The 25,192-nt window shown below is 45.4% G+C and overlaps 1 protein-coding gene and 1 long non-coding RNA gene across 2 annotated transcripts in view; both read left to right on the top strand.

The window, feature by feature from the left end:
• Positions 1–25,192, top strand: part of LOC126635329 (uncharacterized) — a 494,663-nt gene that overhangs the window by 343,750 nt on the left and 125,721 nt on the right. The window lies entirely within an intron of this gene.
• NEGR1 (neuronal growth regulator 1) overlaps positions 1–25,192 on the top strand; it is a 232,562-nt gene that overhangs the window by 81,649 nt on the left and 125,721 nt on the right. The window contains exon 2 of the mRNA XM_050306397.1: positions 17,126–17,358. Coding sequence (XP_050162354.1) covers positions 17,126–17,358 — 233 coding nt within the window. The remainder of the gene's footprint in view (positions 1–17,125; positions 17,359–25,192) is intronic.

Here is a 25,192-nt window from a genome sequence, read left to right as displayed (position 1 = left end):
TCTAGTCTCTGTTCCTCGTGACACTCTCTCAGCACTGCAATATGTTCTTTATTAACTATCATTTTCTGCATTAGTCCCCTCAGCAGCCATGCTGGGTGTGGGCATTCCCCACCCCTCCATGCAGGTGTTCCCAGGTGGACACAGGTGGAATGGTACTCAGCCCTTAAGCAGCAGCCAGCACTGATCAGATGGATGGGAGATGTACTCCCATGTAACTCCAGCTTTCTTCTTTCCCGTCTGCTACTTGTACCTCCAACTCATCTGCTGCTTTTTTCCCTTGAACACAGCCAGATCACGGACTGAATCTTTCATTGCTCTTCTCCCCAGGGCTCTCTACCTACATCCTGTTTTAAGATCTATTTTCAGCTCTCTCCGGCAATTAACATGTGATATTGCAGTAAGTCCGTGCAGCAAAATTATCAGGTCATTTCCCTGAGATGTCCATTCTGGATAAATGTGCAATCAGGCATCTGTGGCGGTACAGGAAGTTGTGTTTCCATCACTCTGCAGTGCATGGATGGCCATCAACACCCCAACAGAATCTGTGTTAAAGATACACATTATATTAGTCAGATTTTTCTCTGCACACAAACTCAGAGCCATCACAGGAGTTAATTGGAGCTGAGTGTGTGCAGCACTGAAAAGCTGGGCCATCATTTTTTACCGTGCTCTGCAAATATGTAATTTATGGGCAATTATGTGCATAAATTCTGGATCTTCTATGATCAAAACCAACAAAGGGCAGACACTCTTACTGTTAAAAATGATGTGGATCCAATGCTCTCTCTTTCCACGAGTGATTCCATCCCTTGAAATTGAGAATGGAACTCTGCCTGATCAGCCCTGGCCACTGACGTCCAACAATGTGTCAGTTTAGTGTCAGTGTCCCACCAACACTCACAGCTCCCTCCCTTCCAGCACATGGGTTTGGAGGAGTTGTTGGGCCAATAGGGACAGTGGGAAAATAGATTTTGTATATGGTAGAAATAAGTGGGTTTGGTCCATTTTCTTATCCTTGGTATTTTCTTATCCTTTTAGGAATGAAATGTTCCACATTTTGGGTTTGACTGCCTGGATTTGTCAGTCCTGCAGGAGTTTGAACATAACTGTGGCACTTTTAAAGCTTCAGCTTTTTAAACAGAGTTGGCAGGTGGGCTGGGGGAGCTTGGAGCTCAGCACAGGCAAACTCACCCTGTTTGTGAAAAAAAGGGATGATTTTCCCCAGGGAATGGGGAGCACAGCCTCTGTCCTGGTTTACACCTTCCGGGATGTCCTGACACCCCTCAGCTCTGAGGCAGTGACAGAGACCTCTCCCCACTCACTACTCTGATCCTTCACTCCTGCTAAGCCAGTAAATTCCAGCTAATTATCCCTCCCATGCTATAAATTAGAGTAAATGACTGATCTTGCCTCTTTGGCTTGAAAAGGAAGCTGTATTTTGCAATGTGTGATGAAGAGGAGATTAAAGATAGGGAAAAGCAGTTACTGATTGTGTGTGTTCTCTCTGGGAATGGTTTTTATTCTGGAATTGCAGACACTGCTTAGGAGGACAAGCTGATTAATCTCAGTGGCTCTCACAGATTAATAACCTCACTCTGATTCGTGCTATTTACGAGGAGGTTCAAATGTTTGGGGTTTTTTAAATACTGAAAGATGTAGAGCAAATGTTTCCTAGTTAGCCCAGCCCAGCTCCTGGATTGACTATATTCCACCTGTTCTTGGAATAATTGCTTAAAACCGGTTATTGATTGCTGGTGCTCTCAGCAGCAGTTCCACTCACAGTGCAAGGGCACAGGGAGATGTGCTATTGCCGGCAGAGATCCATCTGTTTTCCCTGTTTTTTTATTCCATGGTCAGTGTAAGGTCTTTGACCTCCTTCTTATAGAAAAGTAAAGCATTGTTACTGGCACAGCTTGCCCAAAGAAGCTGTGGCTGCCCCATCCCTGGAAGTGTCCAAGGCCAGGTTGAATAGTTCTTGGAGCAACCTGTTCAAGTGGAAGGTATCACTGCCCATGACAGGGGAATGGAAGGAGCTTTAAGCTCAGCCCAAACCATCCCATGATTCTGTGATAATATATTGCTTATAATAAGGTTAAATCTTTGTTCCTATTCATTTCCAGTCAAAGCAAAATCATGAGCTTATCCAAGGCTGGTAGAGGTCGAATTGTGATGTGGGAATAATGTTGGTGCTTCTTCCACAACCATGTGTGCCCCAGGACACAAATTCCTCAATGGCTCTGTCTCAGTGCTCCTGTCTCATCTCTCCCGGGTCTGCCTGAATGAAACCAAGAAAAAGAAGGAGACCCAGAAATCTAAAAACGGCTCAAAGCGGGTGAGCAGCTGGAACATCGCTAAGCTCCTGGCAAGAGCATTTGGAGTATTTGTCTGGGAGGGAGCAGGAAAGGTGGATTAGCAATCGTGGGGAACGGAGTAGGTTTTAATGAAGTCACTCTTTGCAAATGTCACGGCGAGGTTCCACCTGCAGTTTCAATTATTTCTGCTTAAAACATGGTCAGGTTTGGGGTTGGTTTGTTTGATTTCTCCTCTCTCCCAGCACCCTGGATTCAGCCTCCCTCTGCGAATCAGTGGAATTCTTCCAGTTCCATTTACTAAAGGGAACAGGAGCTGGTTCTGTGCTTGGCAGGGCTGGAACACCCTGGCACTGAGCAAAACTGAGGGTGAAGCCCAGCTCTGCCTGCTAAGGGAATTGGAGAGGGAAGCATATTTTTCCATTAATTTAAATAAACACTGATAAATAGCTGGGTCTGGACTTGTGGGATGAATAATTAAACAAGATGGTGTTGCTGTACAGTTCTTTTCAGAGCAGTATTCCCATTTCTCCTCCGAGATGTTCCAGCTCAGCAGGAACAGAGCAGGTTGGGGGCTGGAGTACAGCAGGAACAGGGGGTAAGAGGAGAGCAGGCATAGAGCATGGTGGGGAATTAGAGGCCAGAAGGAGGAGGGGGTGAGAGGCCAGCAAGAACAGGGGTCAGAGAACAGCAGGGACAGAGCAGGGTGGGGGGTTAGAGGCCAGCAGGCTTTGCAAACACAAAATCCCGATTACCAGCTGCCTTCCCTTCCCTTGCCTTGCCTTGCAGCCTGACCTGGTTTTGTGGGCTGCTCCCTCGCTGACAGTCGGTGTGCACTCCACAGCGTGTGGCTGCTGAGCCGCTCAGGGCTGCAAGGCTGGAGCAGGGCGATAATTCCCCATGGGATTTCCCTAGGGGAAGCAGTGAGTGATGCTGGTGGTGGGCAGGGAAGGCACAGCCCAGGGCATCAAACACATCCAGTCACTACCCTTGTGAGTGTTCAGAAGGTGCTTCCCCAGCTTCCACAAGATATTCCTGTGCTCGGCTGTACTTGATTTTAGCCTTAATTTAAACACCTTTCTGGGCAGGGGTATGAGTCACCCTGTTTCTATATAATGATTTTATAGTGATGGATGTACAGAACACACAGTGACAGAGTTGCAGGGTTAGTTATCACTTTATACACCACCACCCCCCCCCCATAATGATTGGGGTTTATAAAGCAGTGACACAGCAAAGTACAGCAGATCATTTTGTGGTGTTTGGCATCACGCTGCCTGGAGTGGAGTGGGTAGAACCAGAGGTGCAATTATCCATCCATCCATTCAGATTATTTATTGTGGATTTTCCCTGTACAATCCAAGCACCTCCCAGTACTGGGGAATACAAATGCTGTCACCTGGGAGGGACCAGCTCTCATTCTCCATGGGAGAAAAATTCCCAGTGGGATTATAAATACTTCCAATACTATTCATTTAGCTATTTATACAATAAATATGTGCTCATTCGTTCTCTGGCCAACAATTATTTTGTTTGTCAAAACTGCAGAATGAAACATTGTTACTGGCACAGGTTGCCCAGAGAAGCTGTGGATGCCCCATCCCTGGAAGTGGCCAAGGCCAAGCTGGGCAGGGCTTGGAGCAACCTGGGATAGTGGAAGGTGTCCCTGTCCATGGCAGGGGATGAAATGAGATGAGCTTTAAGGTCCCTCCCAATCCAAACCATTCTGTGATTTAATCTAAAATCATACAAAGTTGCAGATGTTCTCCCTAAGTATGAATTTTAATGTATGTTGTGTGTTTTCCAGTGTGATTCCAGTGCATTATTTCCACCTGTTATCACACTCAGCTTCTTAATACACCTCATACAGAGGTAATCAATAATTGATAGAGTTTATAAAAGTCTATTTGTTCTGATGGGAAATCGTTAACTTTCAAAGGTGTGCTTCCATCTTCTGTTTTCTTTTACAAGTAAAATGAACAGCCAACATATTTTGAACACAAATAAGGAGGATTGGTACGTTTCCTTCAAAGGGAAAACATAAAGGGAAAAGAAAAAAGAATTCCCACTAGTTATTACTATTAAAATGCTGTTTATAGGTAATGTGTTAAAGGAAATGTCTGCAGAGCAGTTCCCTGGTGCACATGGCTTATGCAAATGTTGTCAGGTTACATCAAACTGTGCCTTGGAGCAGTCGAGGAAGGGAAATCTCTGGGAGGAGACTCAAGAGGCTCAGATGGATTTCCCAGGAATTATAAAAATAGTTACACACAGGCAGTTCAATGGAAGTTTGTTTGGGCAGTCAGTGAGTGTTGGGCAGTCAGTGAGTGCTTATTGAGCAGTCAGTGGGTGTTTGTTGGGAGGTCAGAGAGGATTTGTGTAGGTGCTCAGTGAGAGTTTGTGTATGTGGTCAGTCACTGACTGACTGTGAAGGCAATCAGTGAAAGTTTGGTCAATCAGTGAAAGTTTGTTTAGGCAGTCAGGGAAGCATAGGAAAGCAACCAGTCAGTGTTTGTTTGGATAGTCAGGGAATGTTTGTTTGGGTGGGTTGTTTGTCCTTCCTCTCAGCTGGTTTCTCCCAAAGACCCTGTGCTGAGAAATACCATTTTTGTCACCCAGCAATAGATACATTTAATTCCAGAGGGAACTGAAATTCCCCATCTAAGTTCCCTTTTCCACAAAAGACTGGACCAGGTGACCTCTAGAGGTTCCTGCCAGCGTGGGCTGTTGGGTGGTTTATGAAATGATTTAAGCTGGTCCAGGACTGTGCTGTAAGCCACAGGCACCACTGACCCCAGGACCTGACCCTGCATGTCAGCAGTGGGCACTGAATGCTCAGATGAGGTTTCACTCTCTGTAGCCAAGGTTATTGTGGGTTATCTGGGGTGAGATTCTGTCTTGCTGAAGTATTCCCTGAGCTGTGCACTCTTCTCCTAAGGCACTGCTCGTTTTCTGGCTGCACCAGCCCTGTCAAAGCAGCATGAGGGGAAGTTCTGGCAGGGGAAGGATGGCACCAGCCTCCCGTGACCCCTCTGCAGTGCTGCACTGGTGGAGTGCCCCAAGGGGCTGCTTCACACCGAGATCTCCCCCCAGGGAGATGTGCAATAGTATTATTAATAATGTATTAGTATGGAGCAAACAGCTGTGGGGTTCATCCAAAAATCTGGCTGGTGCTGGCGAACACAACCTGAGCCATCTGTGCCAAGTCCCTGTATTTACATCATCCATCCACAACCAGCTCTTCATCCTGTAAATCAAGAGATCATTGTGATTCTGCTGAAAGATTCATTATAGCAAAGGACTGCAGCACAATTAAATTTGCCTTCTTTTATTATTTATCCCTAATATTCCAAATAGTGGTGTATCAACAAAGTAAATGTTCCAGGAGATAAACACATGATAAATGAATCAGCCCTGGTAGAAGTGAGACAAATTGAGTCATTTAGTCACTAGGTTGGGCGGAGAATTCTATTTCCTAGAAGCCTGTGGTATGTTGAAATTTTGTTTTCATTCCACAGAGGGATGAAAATTGTTTCTGAAATATTTTGACAAAAATGGAATTGTTGAAATGGCCTTATCTGCCAGCAGCACTTTCTGAAATACATTATAATATACTACCTGCTTTGGGGGACACTTCTGTGGAATCTGTTCTGCCTGACAAAGAGCAAAGATCTGTCATAGATCATTCTGGGTTTTGAGCGGGAACTAAGTCTGGGTCTGAGGTAATGGCAGAAACTTCATGGAAATGGGATGCTTCTCCTGATCTGCCTTTTGGCTCGTTTTCATTGTGTTGGAAAAACAGCAGAGCTGGTCACACACCTCACACTGCTGGGCTGAGGAACTGCTGCAAGGAAATGCGTTATTTGTAAAAACACCAACATGGGTAAAAGGATTCCAGAATGTTTTCATTTGGCTTTTTTTTATAAGTTTTAACACATTTTCTCAGTTTAAAAAAGCAAGAGAGTACTCAAATGCTTTCAAATTCAGCAGTGGCACTGCAACCCATGGCACTGACCTGCTGCCCTGGTGGGTCCAAGTGAGCAGCTCCAGGACTAGATATTCCCCCAGAGGGTGGTTGGGCACTGAACAGGCTCCCCAGGGCAGTGGTCACAGCACCAAGGCTGCCAGAGCTCAAGGAGTGTTTGGACAATGCTCTCAGGAATAGGGTGGGATTGTTGGGGTTTCCTGGGCAGGGCCAGGAGTTGGACTGGATAATCCTTGTGGGTCCCTTCCAAGTCAGGATATCCCATGATTCTGTGACTGAAGGCAAATCACACTGACATCAGCCTGTGCAGAGCTCTCAGTGACCCCGGTGACAAAAGTGTCCCAGGGCAGAGGGGGTCCAGGGGAGGCTGAGCCTGCCCTTGCTGCCCCTTGACTGGGCAGTGTGTGCTTTGTGCTCCCCAGTCAAGAATCATTTTTGTTTCATTTTCACTTGTTCAACATCTGGGGCTCAGAGCAATCGCTTTTCATGGAACTCTTCTACAGGGAGCAGGAGGCTACACCTGCATGGCCTCTGGTGCCATCACTGAGAACACTCATCACACCAGCAAGGGCAGGTCTGGCCTTTCTCCATCGGTGCTGTCATTCCCAGTGGTTACTGATTTGTGCTGGGTGGCTGTGGGAGGAGAGGAGCCCCCCCAAAAAGGGGATCATGGAGCTCCCGCAGTGCTGACAGTGCCACCTTCACTCCTCTGCCATCAGTCCTCCCACCCTGGGGAGGAAGGAGAAGTCCCAGGGGGATATTGCTGGGTTTTGTTGGCAAATAAAAGCATTTTCTGATGGTGGGTGTTGCAGAGAATGACAGGATTTAAAATTACAATTTGAACAGAGTTTTGCTGGGTTTGCCCCAAATCGAGCATAGCCCTTGCCCAGCACTGCCAATGGCAGGGTCATGGCAGGGCTGGACAGCCTGGGCTAGACCTGCTGGGGTGCTTTTCCATGAGAAACCATGCAGAAGTTTGGATTTCTGTTGAGAAGTCTCCAGCAGCACATCCTTTGCAAGTTGTGGCACACCAGTGTGTGACCCATGGATGCAGGAGTTTTGGTGGGTTTTGACTCTTTTGGTTTGTTTTTCCCAGCTTTGAAGCCCTTCTGCACCAGAGACTGGTGAAGCTGCAGGCTTAGGATGGGGTTGTGTTGGTCAGACATGTGGGTACCTCTGTGGCCCATTATTTATTTATAAACGAGCTGTCTCTGCTATAAAAAGCTTTGCAATAGCCCAATAATAAATGCATTCATCACCACATCTGCTGTAATCACTGCAGCTCCTGAGCTGCTATTTGGCTCTCATTAGCTGCAACTCCCATTCACCTATAATTTATGAGAAGCATACAATTATGTGTTATCACTACTTCAAGTGATTACTACACTGTATGTTTTTAAGATAATGGCATGGAACACTCGGTGATGAATTACACCTCTCCAGGTAGTTCTGCTTCTGTCATTAACTCTATTATTTTACTTAAACCAACCTGGGGGGCAGGGTTGGTATTACCTGCTTGGGGAAGAGTCCCAGGTCAGTGCTGATCCCATAAAGGACATGGCGCAGCATGCAGTTATCTCCCACCCTGTGTCCTCCCCGCTCACAGTGTAGATATTATTATGAGGAAATTGTAAACCACAACCTGTTTTCCCTTGGAAAGGTTTTTTTTTCATTAAGCTTTGTTAGGGGAAAAAAGCCTTTTCAGGGAAAAAATGTGAAAGAGCAGGAATACTGAGAAATCCCTGGAGGCCAGGCATCAGCAGCTTCTGTCACTGCTCTGCCTGGAGAAGGGGGAGGTGAAGGTGCTTTCTCTCCCAGTGTTTTGTCCTGGTTTCTTTCCACCATGTCCTGTGTCTCATCCACAGCCGGGTGGGTCCCTGGCAGCTACGGAGCAGGAAATCTGAGGAGTTCTGCTGGTTAATGAACTCTACACCAATTCTCCAGAGGGGTAGAGGTGGTAGAGGAGCATAGCAGGGAGGTTAATTATGCTAATTACTCATGGAAACTCAGGTAGCACGTTGCCCCATTTGTTTCAGGCAGTTTGCCAGATAAAAAGCTCAGCCTGTTGTCTGCTCCTTTTGGAAAAGTCCATGGATCAGCAAATATTTGTAAAATTAGCCTGGGTTTTCCCTAAACTTGCAGTTCTCCAATTCTGAGCTGCTGTTTCACAAAGGAGTGTAATGGGCAGCTGAGGGTTTCAGGGAATCGAGGGTAGTGAGTGTGGAGGAATGTCTTTATTTAGAGGAGGGAATTACGAATAAGTGCATTGATATGGTATTAAATGAGTTATGGTGTTAAATGAGTTCTTTGATGGAAACACTGAACAAGATGTTCCAAGCACGTCCTGTCTGTTCAGTTTGGAAGGGAAGGAGGTCCTGTTGCATCCTTAGCCCCTTGGCTCTCAGAGCCAGGGAAGGTTTAGGTTGGATATTAAGGAAAATTTCTCCCCAGAAAGGGTTCTCCAGCCCTGGCACAGGCTGCCCAGGGCAGTGGTGGAGTCACCATCCCTGGAAATGTTCAAAAAAAACGTGTGTCTGTGGCACTTGAGAACATGGGTTAGTGGTGAACATAGTTGTGGTGCTGGATTGATGGTTGTACTTGATGATCCTTGAGGTTTTTTCCAGATGTAATGATTCTGTGAATAGATTGCTCTTTTCCTGAAGATGCCTTGGAGCAGAGGCTCCAAGGGACAAGGCAAGGCTGGAAGCCTGGTCGTGCTCTCACAAGGTGTTGGTAAGAGCAAAGAAGGTTCTCCTGGAGGAATCCTCCCTGGGTGGCTTTCCAATGCCACAACAGAAGCACAGGGAACTGTGGCATCTTGATGACCTTGGAAATGTTCTCCAACCTTAATGATTGCATGTTTCTATGATCTTTGTCCTGATGCTTGGCAGGAGACAGGCTTTGAAGCCTTGCCATCCTCCATAGGGGAGATGCTGCATTTTTTGAACCTGATGAGAAAACTTACTCTAAAAAGAGATTTGGTACCAATTATGGTTCTTGGTGCTTAAAAAGCAGAAGGACATGGAGCAGAGAACAAAGGAACCAGGCTCATCTGTGCTAGGAACACCTCAGTGTTTGATCAGAGCTCTGCCCACCACTGACAGGGAAAGACAGAGAATAACAGAGACATTGGATCTTGCAAGAAGGAAAACTGGGACCAGGGTGGGAGGAAGGAGAAAGGTTTTGGTGCCAGGCAGGTGAAGGGGTGGTGGGAGCAGGTACTGGGGTGGACATGGTGAGGTGGTGGGACTAGGACAGGCGCAGAGGTGGCAGGACAGGGGGGCTCAGAGGGGGCCAAAGCAGAGCCTGTGGTGTTTGCAGGACCTACAGGAAATGCTTCAAAGTTTAGGGATATTTGTTGTCAGCCAGTGGCTGCACGAACAGACAGGTCTGAAATCCATATTGGATCCATTAGTGCCTCCTCCTAATCCCCACTTGCCTGGTGCCATTTCAGACATGCAGAAGAGCAGAATTCCCAATGGGTTTGGTTTTTCTGGGAGTGGCAGAGAGCATGTGGAGCTGGAAAAGTGCATACTCATGTAAAGAAACCTCTCCCCATCCCAGTCAAGTGCTGCCACCGTCCTCTGAGCAGAAGACATTTTAAAGGGAGATCTGAGGACCTGGGCATACAGTGGGAATTTCAGGCAAAGCAAAGTTAATTGTTGACTTTTGGTCTGTTTTGGCTGCTATGAGACAGAGCTTGGGGTTCTGCTTTTAAACTCTGCTTTAGAACATCAGCTTGTATTACCCATTTTACATAACTCCTTTTTCCAGCCTTTCCAGAGGGTGCCTGTGTGGATTTGGATTTCAGTCTGACTCAGGACTCCCTATGGTCTCCCTCTGTCCCTCTGCAGGAAAATGTGATATTTGCATTTCAGCAATAAATAGTGTTACTTCTTGGGGAGGAAAAAACCCATCTTCCTAAGACCAAGATTTTTAAACTCTTTAGTACCCAGTCTCTCACCTTTCCTCCTTCCTGGAGTGACTCCTCTGCCATGTTCAATACTTCCTCACTTCAGGGGATCACTTTGTGCCAGCGGCTGCAGCCCAGCAGGTCTCCTCCCCAAGCGATCTTCCAGTCCATGTGTCTACTCCTTCAGGCCTGGCAGTGAAGAGTTAAGTTACCTGAGGAAAATGTGAGATTGGAGCTGCAGTATCTTTACACTCTGGATACCCTGAGCTGGGGGTGTAGCTGTGCTGGGGGCTCCTCGAGCTTGGGGTGCTGATGCAGCTGAGGCTCAAAGGGCACCAGTCCCGACCTCGGCCATTGATGTATCAGCTCCCTGATGGACTCTGTAAATAAAGTTAAAAACTGTGTTGATAATGAGCAGCTGTGCAGGTTTGAAGAATGCCAGGCTTTGAGCTACAGCTACAGCAGACACAGAAAAGCTGGTTTTGATCACAAAAGTAAAAGGGTCCAAAAGACAAGCGTCTTTAAGCTGAAGGAGGGCAGGGTAAGATTGGAGATTAGGGACAAATCCTTCCCTGTGAGAGTGGTGAGGCCCTGGCACAGGTTGCCCAGAGAAGCTGTGGCTGCCTCATTCCTGGAAGTGTTCAAGGCCAGGTTGGACAGGGCTTGGAAAAACCTGGTCTAGTGGAAGGTGTCCCTGCCCATGGCAGAGGGACCAGATGAGCTTTAAGGTCTTTCCCAACCCAAACCATTCCAGGATTCTGTGATCAACTATAATCACACCTGAGTTATTTTTAAAATTTAGAGAAATTTCTTTGACAAAACAAACTTCTAAAATGGATGATCTGTAAAAGGACTTTGCAAAGGTTCTTAGCAGATTTCTGGTGTGATTTTCTGGTTCTGGAGCTTGGATGTCTCATTTTGTGTTCTGAGCTTGGAGATGTTTTTCTAGGCTGGCCCCGACCCTCGTGTTTCCCTCTCACTGCTCAGCTCAAAGCCAGTCTCCTTTAAAGCAGAAGAAATTCAGCAACACTATTTTTCACAGAGGTTTTCCATGTTCTGAGGGAAGCAGCTATAAGTCAATGCCAAATCCAATTTTGCTGGGGAAAAAAAAAAAAGCTGCTGTAGTAAGCAATAAAAACGCTTCACATCTGCTTTGGTGAACACTCGCCCACCACAGGGTGATGAAAGGGGCAGCTGCCATCCCTCGTGGGCGTCAGGCAGCTCCTCCAGCACCCAGAACACCCATTACATAAAAACAGACGCGTTTTCAAGTCAATTTCTTCCAGGCTTCCAGGGAGAAGAAAGAATTCTTGGATTTGTGTAAATGAGATGGAACTTTTAACCTGAACTGCAACAGCACTGCTGGTTTTAGAGATGCAGCCTGCACAGAAATGAGTCGTGTTCCCACCTGGAATATGTGTCCTGCCATTGAGGGGATGTGATTTATGGAGGAGGCATCTCACAGAATGTCACTGGTGTGTCCTTTAAGCCAGAGAGGTATTTTGAAGGATTCTGCAGCTGGGCAGTGCAGTGGCTCCTGAGTGGCATTTCCTGGCCATTTCCCACAGCTCCTGGTGCTCCCACGTCCCACCTGGGAAGGGACCACCAAATGGAGGCCCCAGGGGCTGGTGGGTGCAATGAGAGGGTTGTGTGAGTTGAATTTACCTGCAGATTTATGAGACAGTTTTTAACTTACTTATCCTTTTAGCTTGGCAATCCAGGTCAAGTAAGGAATTGCACAAGGAGTGAATAAAATGGGTGAGGATAATGGGTGAGGATAATGGCAGCGTTTGGTCCAACTGAGTGAAGGATTTACAAGGACCTGGAGGGACAGGACAAGGGGGAATGGCTTCCCATTGCTAGAGGGCAAGGTTAAGTGAGATACTGGGGAGAAGTCCTTCCCTGTGAGGGTGGGGAGGCCCTGGCACAGGTTGCCCAGAGAAGTTGTGGCTGCCCCATCCCTGGAAGTGTCCAAGGCCAGGTTGGATGGGTCTTGGAGCAACCTGGTCTAGTGGAAGGGGGTGGGACTGGATGAGCTTTAAGGTCTTTCCCAACCCAAACCAATCTGTGATTCTTAGATTATTTTCTTGTTAAACACTGCCCAAGCACTATCCAGAAGTATTGTCCTTAAACCAGAGGGAATCAAAGGCTATTTGGAGATGGACAAGTGTCCCACATTCCTGTGTTCTATGGAATGTGGGAAGGCTCCACGTGCATTCCCATGCATTGTCCTTCAGGGGCAGCCAGCAGGGAGCCCCAGCCCTGGTGCACTGCGTGGGCTCCTAGAGACAGAGTCTGTGTGCTGCTTTAATTAAGCAACTGCGAAGAACTGTTTTTTACAAAGATTAATAGGTCTCTGTTTTAATTATGGGGAAATAATAGACTACAGAGCTGGGAAAGGGGGAGGTGTAAAAAAAAGAGGATTAAAAACTTGAGGGAAGCTGGGTGAGACACAATTTTTCTGTACTTACAAATTACAGAAGATCATCCCCATTAATAATGATTGGAAAAATAATAAAGTACCCTCAGCCATGTATGACAGTTAACATTAAAATCTATTTTTTATGCTTGTTGAGTAAGGAATTTCTGATTACAATCATCAGTTAAAAAATAAATTGTATTTTTTTCCAATCTTCCAAGTTTAAAAATAGAAGAATTCTCTTCTGAGTTCAGCTCTGGTTTCATCAATAGTTTTCCAAGCCATGTAAAGGTAAAAAGAGTAAAAGTTACTTTCATTTTATGATTGTTATGCTTACTTTAATTGTGCTACAGTGTAATTATTAACTTCTAAAAATAATTAGTCTTATGCATAGATTTTAGAAATTGCTTTGCAGGAAATGCTGTCATGAGTTTAAAAACCAACAATTCAAGGAAAGAGAGGAAAGGGGGAAGAGAGGGAAAGGGAGAAGAGAGAGAAAGGGAAAAAAGAGGGAAGGCCGCTGATATTTGCTTTTCAATAAATGAGTTCCCATAGATTACTGTAGGAAATGTTTTAATCTTGGACTTTATTAAACCTCAGCATTCTTTGGCTTGAGTTGTCCCCCAGTGACAGGCAGTGATGGACCCCAGGTCCCACAGTCTTGGTCCTGTCACTGTGGGCCTTCAGTGTTGGGATCCCACAGGCTTTGTGTGTGCCTTGGTCTGGGTCATTATTAATGTATTTATGGCACTCACAACCAGGAGGTGAAGAGGAGTTGGACTCTTGGCTTGAGGCTCAGCCTCATCCCGGAGGATTGCGTTGGAAGGCTGCCAGCTCCTCGGAGCTTCCCATGAAATCGAAGCGCTGCTCAGCCTCATGTCTCCTGTTGGCTGAAAACTCGTGTTTGAGCTCCCTGAGGGGTTTGGAAAATCAAACAGGCAAATCGTTCCAGAACGTAAGCTCAAATTTGAGGGTTTTATTAAATATTCACTTGGCCATTCCTGTTTTAGGGTTTTTAACACATTTTGCTCAGCTTTCCTGCTGCTTCCTTAAGGAACTAGAGGTTCTCAGGGAGGACTTTGGGCAGCCCTGTGACCTGCACTCCAGGCACTGAGTGTGGGCATCTCACTGCCCAGGCTGCACAGCAAGGTGTAGTCAGGATCTGCACAGCTAGGGGCCCTGAACTGCTCACTGGGTTGCTCTGAAGGGTACTTGCCTCTTCACAGCTGTCTTTCCTCCCCAGTCCTCACTCATGAGGAGGTTGTCACCAAGTGTGCTCCGATCCTCCAGTCCGGGATGATGTATGTGTATAGCGGGAAGTTCATAGAATCCCATAATGGTTTGGGTCAGAAGGGACCTTAAATCTCATCTCCATGGGCAGGGACACATTCCACCAGACCAGGTTGCTCCAAGCCCCATCTTCTTGAAGGAGCTGCATCATTGCATGGTTTCAGTCAAAATAGCCAATGTGTTTCCAGATATCATAGAATTATGGAACATCCTGACTTGGAAGGGACCCACAGGGATCATCCAGTCCAGCTCCTGATCCTGCCTAGGACACCCCAACAATCCTACCCTGTCCCTGAGAGCACTGTCCAAACACTCTTTGAGCTCTGACAGCCTTTGGGCTGTGACCACTGGCTCCCTGGGGAGCCTGTTCAGTGCCCAACCACCCTCTGGGGGAAGAACCTCTTCCTGATATCCAGCCTAGACCTCTCCTGACACAGCTCCATGCCATATTCATGTTGGTACACAGAAAATAATACATAGTTGTCATTTCTTATCTGCAGCTTAAAAAATAGTGTAAAACCCGGTGTTCTTTGTTAAAATGAAGCCGTTCATCCAGTGGGGAACCCTCTGAGCAATGAGGAGCACAGAGATTGTCAGAGCCTACGTATGAGGGTGGCTTGGGTGTCACAGAGTCCATGTGTGCTGCTCAGATATCATGGGATTGCCTGGGGTTGGTGTTTTTATTGATCTCAGTGTTATAATGTTCATCCACGTGCAATCATTTGGTTATGTCACACCAACCATATATGAATGGCTGCTCTTTCATAGAAGATTGTAAACGGATGTGGGGAAGAGCCAAGCCATCATTTAAAAGGGGCAAATCCTTAATTGTTCTTGTTTCTGTTCCCCTACAGTAACTACAGCGTGGCCTCTGCTGGCCAGGGATTCACTTGGGGGAATGTGGGCTCCGAGTTGCCTGTGGAAGAGTTTTAGGGAATAACTGTGTTTTCAGAACTGAAAAGTGATTTGCAAACAGCAAGGGATTAAATTCGTTAGATTAGAAAACATTTCCGAGATGAATCATTTGATTGCTGCTTCCATGGAGTAAATATGCACTTTATCCATCACATCCCACGTGCATGATGGGAAAATACAGTACATTGGCTGCTGCTGGCTCTGAAAGCCATCCTGTGCAAAGCATTCCAGCCAAATTCTGCAGCATTTCCAAATCACTTCACTCCCACAGCCTGAGGGAACACGAATGGGTCTTGAGTAAGTGGAGAGAGGAGAGCTTTGGGCTGTTGAAAGAGCCTGTCTGAGGTGAAATATTTAATCTGTTTGCAAAGCACCTTATTTGGAGCTAATGTTTAGTTTGAAACAGGTGTTCTCACATACCACAATGTGCTTCGTCAGGGTCTGGACAATCACAGAATCATAAAAAGGCCTGGATTGGAAAGGACCTTACAGGTCATCCCATTCCACCCCCTGCCATGGGCAGGGACACCTTCCACCAGCCCAGGTTCTCAGATTTGCTATAATTGACTGGATCCAGCTCTGCAGAGACAGCAGCAGAAAAGAAATATGGTGTAGAAAAACATCAGAGAATTAGAGCTTTCTCTGCTTCTCCCCACTCGGCTGTTCATTAGAATAGAATAGAAAATGTTCATAAGACTTTGAAAGTGGCTCCTTGCCTTCTCTGGGTGGGACCAGACCCTACAAAACTCCTCCTGCAGAGATTCACTGGTGTCTGCTGTGCTCTTCAGCCTCAAAGTGACACTCACCAGTGACATCCCAATTCTCTGCTATACAAATGGGGACTTTTTTATTCCATGTTGTATCTTCTCTCAGAACTCTTTCAGATTTAATGTTGAGATCATTAATTAAATGAATGGTTATTCTTATGATTCATTTCTGAAGAATTTCAGCCTCATGTTTCTAGTTTCTTATTCCTAAAAGGAATGTCATTTTCCCCTTAAACAATACTGCCAGATGCTTAAGCCACAAAATCACCATTTTCTCCCTCCTAGTTTCTATAGTTGTGCTATTTTAATGTTTCATCAAAGAGATGAGCTCCATTGCATTCCCTTCTTCTGCTGGATTTCCTTTATGTGAAAACCTCTTTATCAAATAAAAATGTCCCATTAGTCTGTTGCACTTTGTATTACCTTCCTTATTCCTTCAGCCTTTAAAGTAATTTTAAAGCCTGCATTCCCAAGGTGGGCATGGTGGTGAGCCTAAAATCTGCCTCATTCATTCTCCACAGTTCCTTAAATTTATGGAAAGAAATGCAGATTTCCCAGTCCTACAGCATCACTCTCAGATTACTCCTGGATTTGCAGTTTCCTGCTCTCAAACCTGAGTACATCAAAGTTTTGCTCTGCCATTACTCCATCTCTGCCTTTTCTCATATGCTGGATGTCACCTTCTTCATGGAAAGCTGGAGTGTGTAGTGGGTGTTGATCTCCCATTAAATATCCTTAGCCTCACTGCAAACTAGCTCAGTCTCTCCATCAGCTCAGGAAATAAAGCTCTTTCTGCATGTTCTCCCTGTCCTTTTATCCCCTCCCTTTCCAGCCACTGCTGGCCTTTACTGGTTTTCAGAGAATCATATCCCAGACTGGTTTGGGTTGGGAGGGACAACAGTTCCACATCCCTGGAATGTTCAAGGCCAGGTTGGACTGGGCTTGGAGCAACCTGGTGTAGTGGAAGGTGTCCCTGCCCATGGCAGGGAGGGAACTGGATGAGCTTTAAGATTCCTTCAACCCAAACCATTCCCTGATTCTGTGATTTCATAAACTCTCTGAAAAGATAAAAAAATTTGGTTTGGATTCTACAGTGTCCTTATATATTTTGATGGAAGAAGTCTCTTTGTTCCTTCACTAAGCAAGCAGGAGGTGTCTGTGCCTTAGGAACAGCTCAGTAATTTTTCATGGGAGCACATGGTGCTCCTGATCTTCACAGGCCAGGGCTGGAGGAGAAAGGGCTGATCCAGCCCAGTCAGAAATAACTGAGACTTCCTTCCTACTGCTCCACCAGCCTTTCCCAGTAGGAAAACCAGAAAGAAAGAAGAGAACAGAAAAAATACATGTGTGTATGTTGTGTTGTAATGTGGGCTTTTGGGTTAAGGATGATTTTGAATTTACAAATAACCCATGGTTTGAGGTTCAACTCTGATATATTATAGTTGTGTTCAGTCTAAAAATCATCAGCAGAGCATGTGACTTAACAGCTCCTATATTTTCATCCTGATGGTTTCACTTTTTTCCCAGGTGTTACTTGGAAGATGGAGCCTCCAAAGGTGCCTGGCTGAACCGGTCAAGCATTATCTTTGCTGGCAGTGACAAGTGGTCAGTGGATCCCCGGGTTTCCATCGCCACAGCCAACAGGAGGGAGTACAGCCTGCAGATCCAGGACGTGGATGTGACCGACGATGGGCCCTACACTTGCTCTGTGCAGACCCAGCACACTCCCAGGACCATGCAGGTGCACCTAACTGTGCAAGGTATGTGTGTGAGCCAATTCCACATCCTTGTGGGAGGTGGAGGAGAAAAAGGTCTGGTTTATGGATGGGAACCATCATCTTTTCTTTTTTTTTTTCTCCCCTTCCCCTCTCCCTTTCTCTTTCTTTTTCTCTTTTTCTTTCTTTTTCTCTTTTTCTTTCTTTTTTTCCCTGCTCTCTCTTTCTTTCTTCCTCTCTCTCCCTCTCCCATTCTTTCTTCTTGTTTCTTCCAGAGCACTTTTCCCACATAAACACTCAGATCCCAGTATTCCTGATAAGAACAGTCTATTTATTTCAGTGGCAGTTCTCTGCTAGAAGGACTTCAGAACAGCAGTGTCAGTTTTACACACATGGGTTTAGTATTTATTGTGTTGTTCCAGGGTGAACAATTTTTGGCTTTGATTGTCTTCGTAATAATTAATGCCCTCATGCAAGGGCTAAAAAACCAAGTCGGAAATTAATTGCATGTATAAAATATATCAACAGGAGCTTAAAATTAATTAGGCTAACTACAAGCATATAGAGAAATAATAACTCAATAGTTAAAAATATGCATAATTATTAAGCAATTGCATTTATATCTTCAGAAATGCAAAGTATAACCTAAGGCTTTAACTTATTAGTCTTTGGTGCAATCATCATTAACATTTTCTTTTGCATTTTTATGAGTAATAAGGCAGTGAATATAAAAGAGAAGGATTGAAATGGCAATCCCTATTAATCCATATGGCACACAGAAGTCCCTTACAAAGAATGAGTGTGAAACACTTCCCAAACTAATTATCCCTATCCATGGGACCTTTAGAACCCAATGGTTTGTAGGAATGTTGGGCTCGAGCTCCGAGCGAAGTGTAGTTATTGCTTAAAGAACATTATTTTATCAGTATGGTCAAAAAACCACCACTGAGTCATTTCTATGACCTTCCATGGAGGTGTCAAGATGTGTCACCATGTGATTTATGCAGGGGATGTTCAGGGATTGCAAAAGTGTTTGTATTTTCCATGTCTGGAGAAGGGAACAGAGCTGGGGAAGGGCCTGGAACACCAGGAGCAGCTGAAGTAGCGGGGGGGGCTCAGCCTGAAGAAAAGGAGGCTCAGGGGGAATCTTCTCACTCCACCTTGTCAGGAGGGTGGAGCCAGGTCGGGATCAGGCTCTGCTCCCAGGGAACAAGGGACAGGAAAAGAGGAAATGGCCTCAGGCTGTGCCAGGGGAGGTTCAAGTTGGACATCAGGAGGAATTTCCTCATGGAAAGGGTGCTCAGGCACTGGAAGGGGCTGCCCAGGGAGGTGGTGGAGTCCCCATCCCTGGAGGTGTCCAATGCAGGACTGGACGTGGCACTCAGTGCTCTGGGCTGGGTGGCAAGGTGGGGATCGGGCACAGGTTGGACTTGATGGTCTGGAAGGGCTTTGCTTGATCTTAGGTCACCTTCACCCTCACCCTTCCCCAGCTCCGTTCCCTTCCCTGGACATGCTCCAGCACCTCAGTATCTTTCTTGTCGTGAGGGATCCAGAACTGTACATGGGAGTTGAGGTGAGGCCTCAGCAGTGCCCAGTACAGAGGGAAAATCACTTCCCTAAATCCTTCTGGTCACACTATTTTTGACACAAGCCAGGTGCCATTGGCCTTTCTGGCCACCTGGGCACACCTGGACTCATGCTCATCTCTTCATCTTCCGTGTGCTCAGACTGTAGGTGAGGACACCACATTCAGACCTCCTTTGAGATGCAGACTGACTTGTCTGAAAATACCTGAAATTGTAAAGAAAACTGCAAAGTGCTGATTGATGTGAGGAGCTGAAACAGCCTTTCCTGCCCTATAGGGTTTGTGGGGATGATATAATCAGATTTCATGGGAACACCTTTGTGTTTCCCTGTAATATCCTTCATGACTTTTTATTTTGAGATTAGAAACAATTTCTGCTATTGGGGAGAAATGCCAAAGCAAAACTGTTCTGTCAAAGGGCTGGGCCTCCTTTAGCATTGTCAATAAAGCTCAGCACAGACCCAGAGCAGCACAGGAAATCACAGCAGAAAAGAACCGTTTGAGAGCAGAGTCTCAGTCCCTTCACACCCCTGTACCCTCCAGGCTGTGTTCTGTGGAGGAACAGTGGAAGAAGATTCTCTCCTGCTGGAAACAGTGGAGCTGGAGGAGCCAGGGGTACGTGTGTCACACATTTGTGTCACAAATGAGATGAGGAAAGGCTTATGTTGGATTATAAGCTCCCAAATAGCTTCAGACTCCAGACATAAAAATTATTTGCTGTGAAGCTCCATGTTACAAGCTGTGCAAACCTGACTCCCTCTTGTTTTCCTTTGTCTTGGGGTGTGTGTGTCAGTCTTTCTACACACAGAGAGCCAGAACCTGTCATGTTGAATATCCTCTTCTCTGCTTTTTGGGCTGACAATTTCATGTTCATGGAAGTAAATAAATACATTTTAATAGGTTAAAGATGCCTTAATTTCTGTGAGTAAGACACAGACAAGCACCATGGTCAATGAACAATGGAAGAAGCAGCCTCTCCATTCCCATCAGGAACATCTGGCAGAGATGGAGGTTGAGTTTCAGTCTCCCAAATCCCTGCTCAAATACCTTAAGGAGACCACCAGGTCAAGTCTTGATCACTGTTTCTTGTTACAGTTACTCCTTTTTGTACCAAGGAAATCAATGAAGATAGTTAATAACAAAGAAAACAGAAAATGTGTCTTTAGGCCACATTTTCGTCTGTGAAAGAAAAACCACATGAAAGAGAGCAACAAAATCCAGTTAACTTCATTTCAGTGACCTTATTAAAAAGAAGTGAGAATTATTAAGTAATTAATTAAAAGTTTAGATGATAGGAGCTTGTAATCAACTCAGTCTACCTCAGTGGCAGATGCTTGATCTGCAAAGTCATGAGCTTCAGATGATTTAAACATCAGCTGTTTGTCACAGTAAAAGAGAAAAATGAAATCCCTCTTTCCACGCTCAATTGCTCATAATTTTTCTCCAAAAGGTTGCAATTTCTGCCATTTCTAATCTGACATTTATTCTACCAAAGTCTAAATTGCATCCTCCAAGCTGCGTTTTTCTTTCAATTGGCAAAAATATTAAGACATGTTTACCACTGTCCTTGAGAATGAATTGATCCCTGGGGCAGAGCAAGTGGTCCCAGCCCCAGGGCCCCTTTTTCCCTGAGGCAGGACATGGTGAGGATGCTCTTGGACTGTGGGGGCAAAGGGCAGGTCAGGAGTTGTGTTTGGGACTCCAGGGACACAGATACCACAGTAGGGTGTCAAAGGTACCTCAGTCACCAAGGGAGGGTTGCCAGGGTGATTAGGAAAGTAAAGAACCCCTCTGAAAGAGATTGTTCTCTTGAACGCAGTGAAATAAGGGCTCGGGGAGGATTTTGTTCTGCTTTAATAGTGCACTTGTGTGTATCCCAGGGAGGAAGAACAAACACCAGCTAAAAGAGCACTTCTACAAGACTGTCACAGAATCCCAGACTGGTTTGGGATGGAAGGGACCTTAAAAATCATCCTGTTCCACCTGCTGCCATAGGCAAACTGTATCAGCGAGACAAAACCTTTCTTCCATCAGTTACTTACCATCTTAGTTTTTATTTTAATCCAGCCCATGCTGTTCACATGGGACACTGTTGGGGACAGACCCTGTGTGTGTGTGTCCTCCCTCCCTGCATTGTCTTGTTTCTGTACAAGATCAGTGCTCGACTCGTGCCTGTAAAGAGTTCGGTTATCTGTGGAAATGCCATTTATAGATTCAGTCAGAAACCACAACCTCGGGATTTTATTTAAACACGTTCCCAAAGTAATACTCAAGGCCCTCTTTCTGTTTAATAAACCCCCTTAATGTCCCCTAAATATTAATGTATTGATTTAGTCTTTGCAATGTTTGCGAAGTCTAATTTGTTTCCTCAGCCAGGCCAGGAGGGACTTGCGTTTGGAGCTAACGAGATAAATCTTCCCCAAATTTATTTAAAGTGGGACAAAATAAATATGCAAAAGACTTCTAAAATCATCTAACAACCACTTTCCAGCTAAAAGTGACAATCCATTACTCTTTTAAATCGTTGGCACTCGAGTAGGGTGTCAGTTCTTTATAAAATTAACTTACTGGTGCCAGCCACTGTTATCATCTTGTCCCTGCGCAGCACGGGAAGAAAAACACTTGAAAAAATAGTTCGAGAGAGAGAGGCAGCCATGGGAGGTTTGCTCCCTGGGAGAGGCCCCCAAAGAACCACCCTCTCCAGCAAGGAGCATCCTTGGAGCTGCCATTCCCCAGGGCTGCACCCACAGTCATTAACACGTCATTAATGACTGATTCCAGTGTTTGCTCCAGGATTTGTAGTTTTTATCCATTCATTAAATTCCTCCCACATCTGTACCTCTTGTGGCATTCAGATGAGCTGCGGGGGATCTCTGGCTCTGAAATATGGATGAATGGCTTTTCCCCCTCCGTAACAGCTCAAACCATGGGAAATGTTTGCGTTAGTAGGTGAGCTCATTTCCAGGGATGTAAATCAGGGATATTTTATCTGAACTACAGCAGGGCTGTACTCATCTGAAACTCATATTTCTGCCATGTTGGAGGTGCTTTAGTCATGGCTGCAACTGAATTTCCATTATGAGCCTGAAATTTCCATATTCTGAAATCTGCAGGCAAAGGATAATCTACACAAAATGATCGTTTCCTCTCAGCTCTCAAGTGTATTAGTTCTGTTACATTTGAATTAAGTGGAATGAGATGTTCTGTGACCTGTGAGAATCTTGCGAAAGGTGCCTTCAGCACAGTCCAAAGTGTCTTTCAGCAACTTCTTCGGTTACATGGATGGGCCTTGGAGCAACCTGGTCTAGTGGAAGGTGTCCCTGCCCATGGCAGGGGGTGGAACTGGTTGATTTTTCAGGTCCCTCCCAACTCTAACCATTCCATGAGTCTATGATTCCATAATAATGAAATACAAAATGACAACAATACAGAGCAGTATTTTGGGGGGATTTGGTTTTAATGCTTTGCTATTAATTTTTCTGTGTCAGTCTCTTCCCACGCTTCTTTTTCTCTTTGAAGAAGCACCAGTGGTAGGAGTGAAAGTAGGCCAAGCACACGTAGGAAGGAAGTTTGAGTTCCAAGCAGAGTAAGTAGTAAAAACTTGGGAGGACTTTGATAGAATATTTGCAATAAAAGGAGCTCCACGCTTCATGCTCCATTTCCATATTTAATGCTGGAGAAGCTGATTGCACAGAGAGTTTGTTTTGTCTTTTATTTCCTTCTGTGATGCAGAACCCTGGGATCTACAATGTGCATTGCTGCTGTGCTTCCCCATGCAGGCTGCTCTGAGGGGATTGTGAAGGGAGCTTGTGCATGCCTGCTTTTAAATTCCTGTCAGCCCTGAGAGATGGAACCATCACCCAGAGCAGTGCTTTATAGCCTTTGTAGCCAACTCTACTTTAGCAAAAGCTGCTGCACGACCTCCTGGCAGGCCAGAGCCCTTCCTAGAACTGAATTGTACATAGGCAGGAATATCCACCTCCAGTGAGCAACCCATCAATAAAATCCCAAACAGGATTGGGGTGGAAAGATCTTATTAGGAAAAGCCGATCAAAGAGGAAAAATGCACAAACCCGAAGGACTTCAACAATTGGAGAGTTTGTTAGAGAAACTGAATATTTGATCTCTTCCATATGACTTGGAAGCAGCCAGAGGTTGTACTGGAAAACATACAGCAGTGTTCTGGAAATGTACAGGGCTCCCAGTCCAGTCTCTTCTATAGTTTATCAATTAATAAACAGGGGCTGGAGCATGTCCAGGGAAGGGAACAGAGCTGGGGAAAGGTCTGCAGCACCAGGAGTGGCTGAGGGATCTGGGGGTATCAGCCTGGAGAAAAGGAGGCTCAGGAGGGACCTTCTGGCTCTCTGCAACTCCCTGACAGGAGGGTGGAGCCAGGGCTCTGCTCTCAGGGAACAAGGGACAGGACAAGAGAAAACAGCCTCAAGCTGTGCCTGGGGAGGTTCAGGTTGAATACTGGGAAAATTTCTTCCTGGAAAGTGTTGTCCAGCCCTGGCACGTCTGCCAAGGGAGGTGGTGGAGTCACAATTCTTGGAAGTGTTGAAAAGGTGTATGGATGTTGCACTTAAGAACATGAGTTAGTGATGAACATGGTGGAGGTCCAGGCTTGATGGTTGGAGTTGATGTTCTTAAAGGTCTTTTCCCATCTTAATGATTCCATGATTCCTTAAGGATTTTTCTGTGGCTGAGGACTGTCTCCTGTTGGTATATCTACTGTTGAGCTATGGCAAACTTCATCGGCATTGCAAAGGTGATTTAATTAAATTTAAAATAATAACAGTGTGTTATCTCTTTAATCCCCACCTCCAGTGTATGGAGGTGGGATTCTCCTGTTGGAATTTACTTGGTGGTACATCTTGTCTTGTCTTTATGAGCTGGGAACGTGCAAAAGAAAAATATTTTGTATTATGAGCTGTGTTGGGTTCATGGTTATGGGAGAAACACCAAGAGTGAACAAGGAGGGGAATGGAGCTGTTAAAGCAGCTCCTTCTCCTGTACTACATGTAAATAGTACATGTAGTACATTCTCATGCTCTGCATATACTCACATGTTGTGCAGCTCCTTCTTTATTTTTAAAACTCTACAGTTTAATTTTGATTTTATAGCTTAAGAAAGGGTAAAGAGAGGATGATGACAATATCTGATATTTGCAAGCAGCCAAATCCACCAGTTGGAAAGAGCAAAACCAAATGCCTGTCTTTAAAAAGAACTTGTGGAGCTAATTTAGGAAAATTTCTGGAAAGGACTGAAAAAACAAGTGAGAAGTAAAGAGCAGATTTTTACGGTAGCATTGAATTGTAAGGAATTTGAAAGGAAGCTCTAAAGGGTATGGATTGAATGTTTCCTGCCTGGAAAATCTCCATTTGAAGAAGTTCATCTTTGATTTTACAGCTTTTCTAAAGATGTAACGGAAAATTTTCAGTTGTCTATCGAAAGATTCCAGGGCAGCAAATACTGAGGTTCCCAAACCTTAGACATCTGGTAGGGATGCAGGGGCACATCATCTATTGGGAAACAATGCTGCTGATCCCTCTTTTGGCATCTCAAGTACCTTCACAGAATCCCACAACCCCTGAGGTTGGGAAAGCACTCCCAGAGCACCGAGTCCAACCTGTGCCTGATCCCCATCTTGTCACCCAGCCCAGGGCACTGAATGCCACATCCAGGGATGGGGACTGCACCACCTCCCTGGGAAGCCCCTTCCAATGCCTGACCACCCTTTCCATGAGGAAGTTTCCATGAGGACATCTTCCTGGTGTCCAACCTAAACCTCTTTTTTCTATGTGATGACTGCAGCGATGATTCAGATTTTAGGTACTTTAACTACGACAATATATGTGGGTTTTCCATCAGGAGGCGTGGTTATGCCAAAGGTCAGTATATCTAAACCTTCACCTGGTGCCAGGTATGGAGTCCAGTCTACAAAAACATACCCCACCTTACAAAGGAAATGAATGAACAAATTTGAGAGCAACTCCATGAGCCCCAAACATCCTCACACTGGAACACAGCTGCAGACTCACAAAGAAACTAAATTAGAGCCATGTTTGTAGCAAACAGCAAATCAAGGCCCTCCTTGAGGCAATTAGCAAAGCAGAGCTCTCTTTTGAAGGCATGAAAACAGCATTCAGCAACAGGTTTTCAAATGCTTCATTTGACAACTTTGTTCTGTGTCTTCCAGTTTGTTCAAAAGGCAGCAGAGTTGAATATCAACAATGAGTTCTTGGAGGTGGTGGTGCTGTGGGTTTTTCTGGGAATGTTCATCCCACCTCTTC

The sequence above is a fragment of the Myiozetetes cayanensis genome, unplaced genomic scaffold, assembly GCF_022539395.1.
Source record: "Myiozetetes cayanensis isolate MyiCay16 unplaced genomic scaffold, myiCay2020 scf12, whole genome shotgun sequence".
Taxonomy (NCBI): domain Eukaryota; kingdom Metazoa; phylum Chordata; class Aves; order Passeriformes; family Tyrannidae; genus Myiozetetes; species Myiozetetes cayanensis.
Note: the sequence above shows the minus strand (reverse complement) of the source record. Positions and strands in the feature narration are given on the sequence as shown.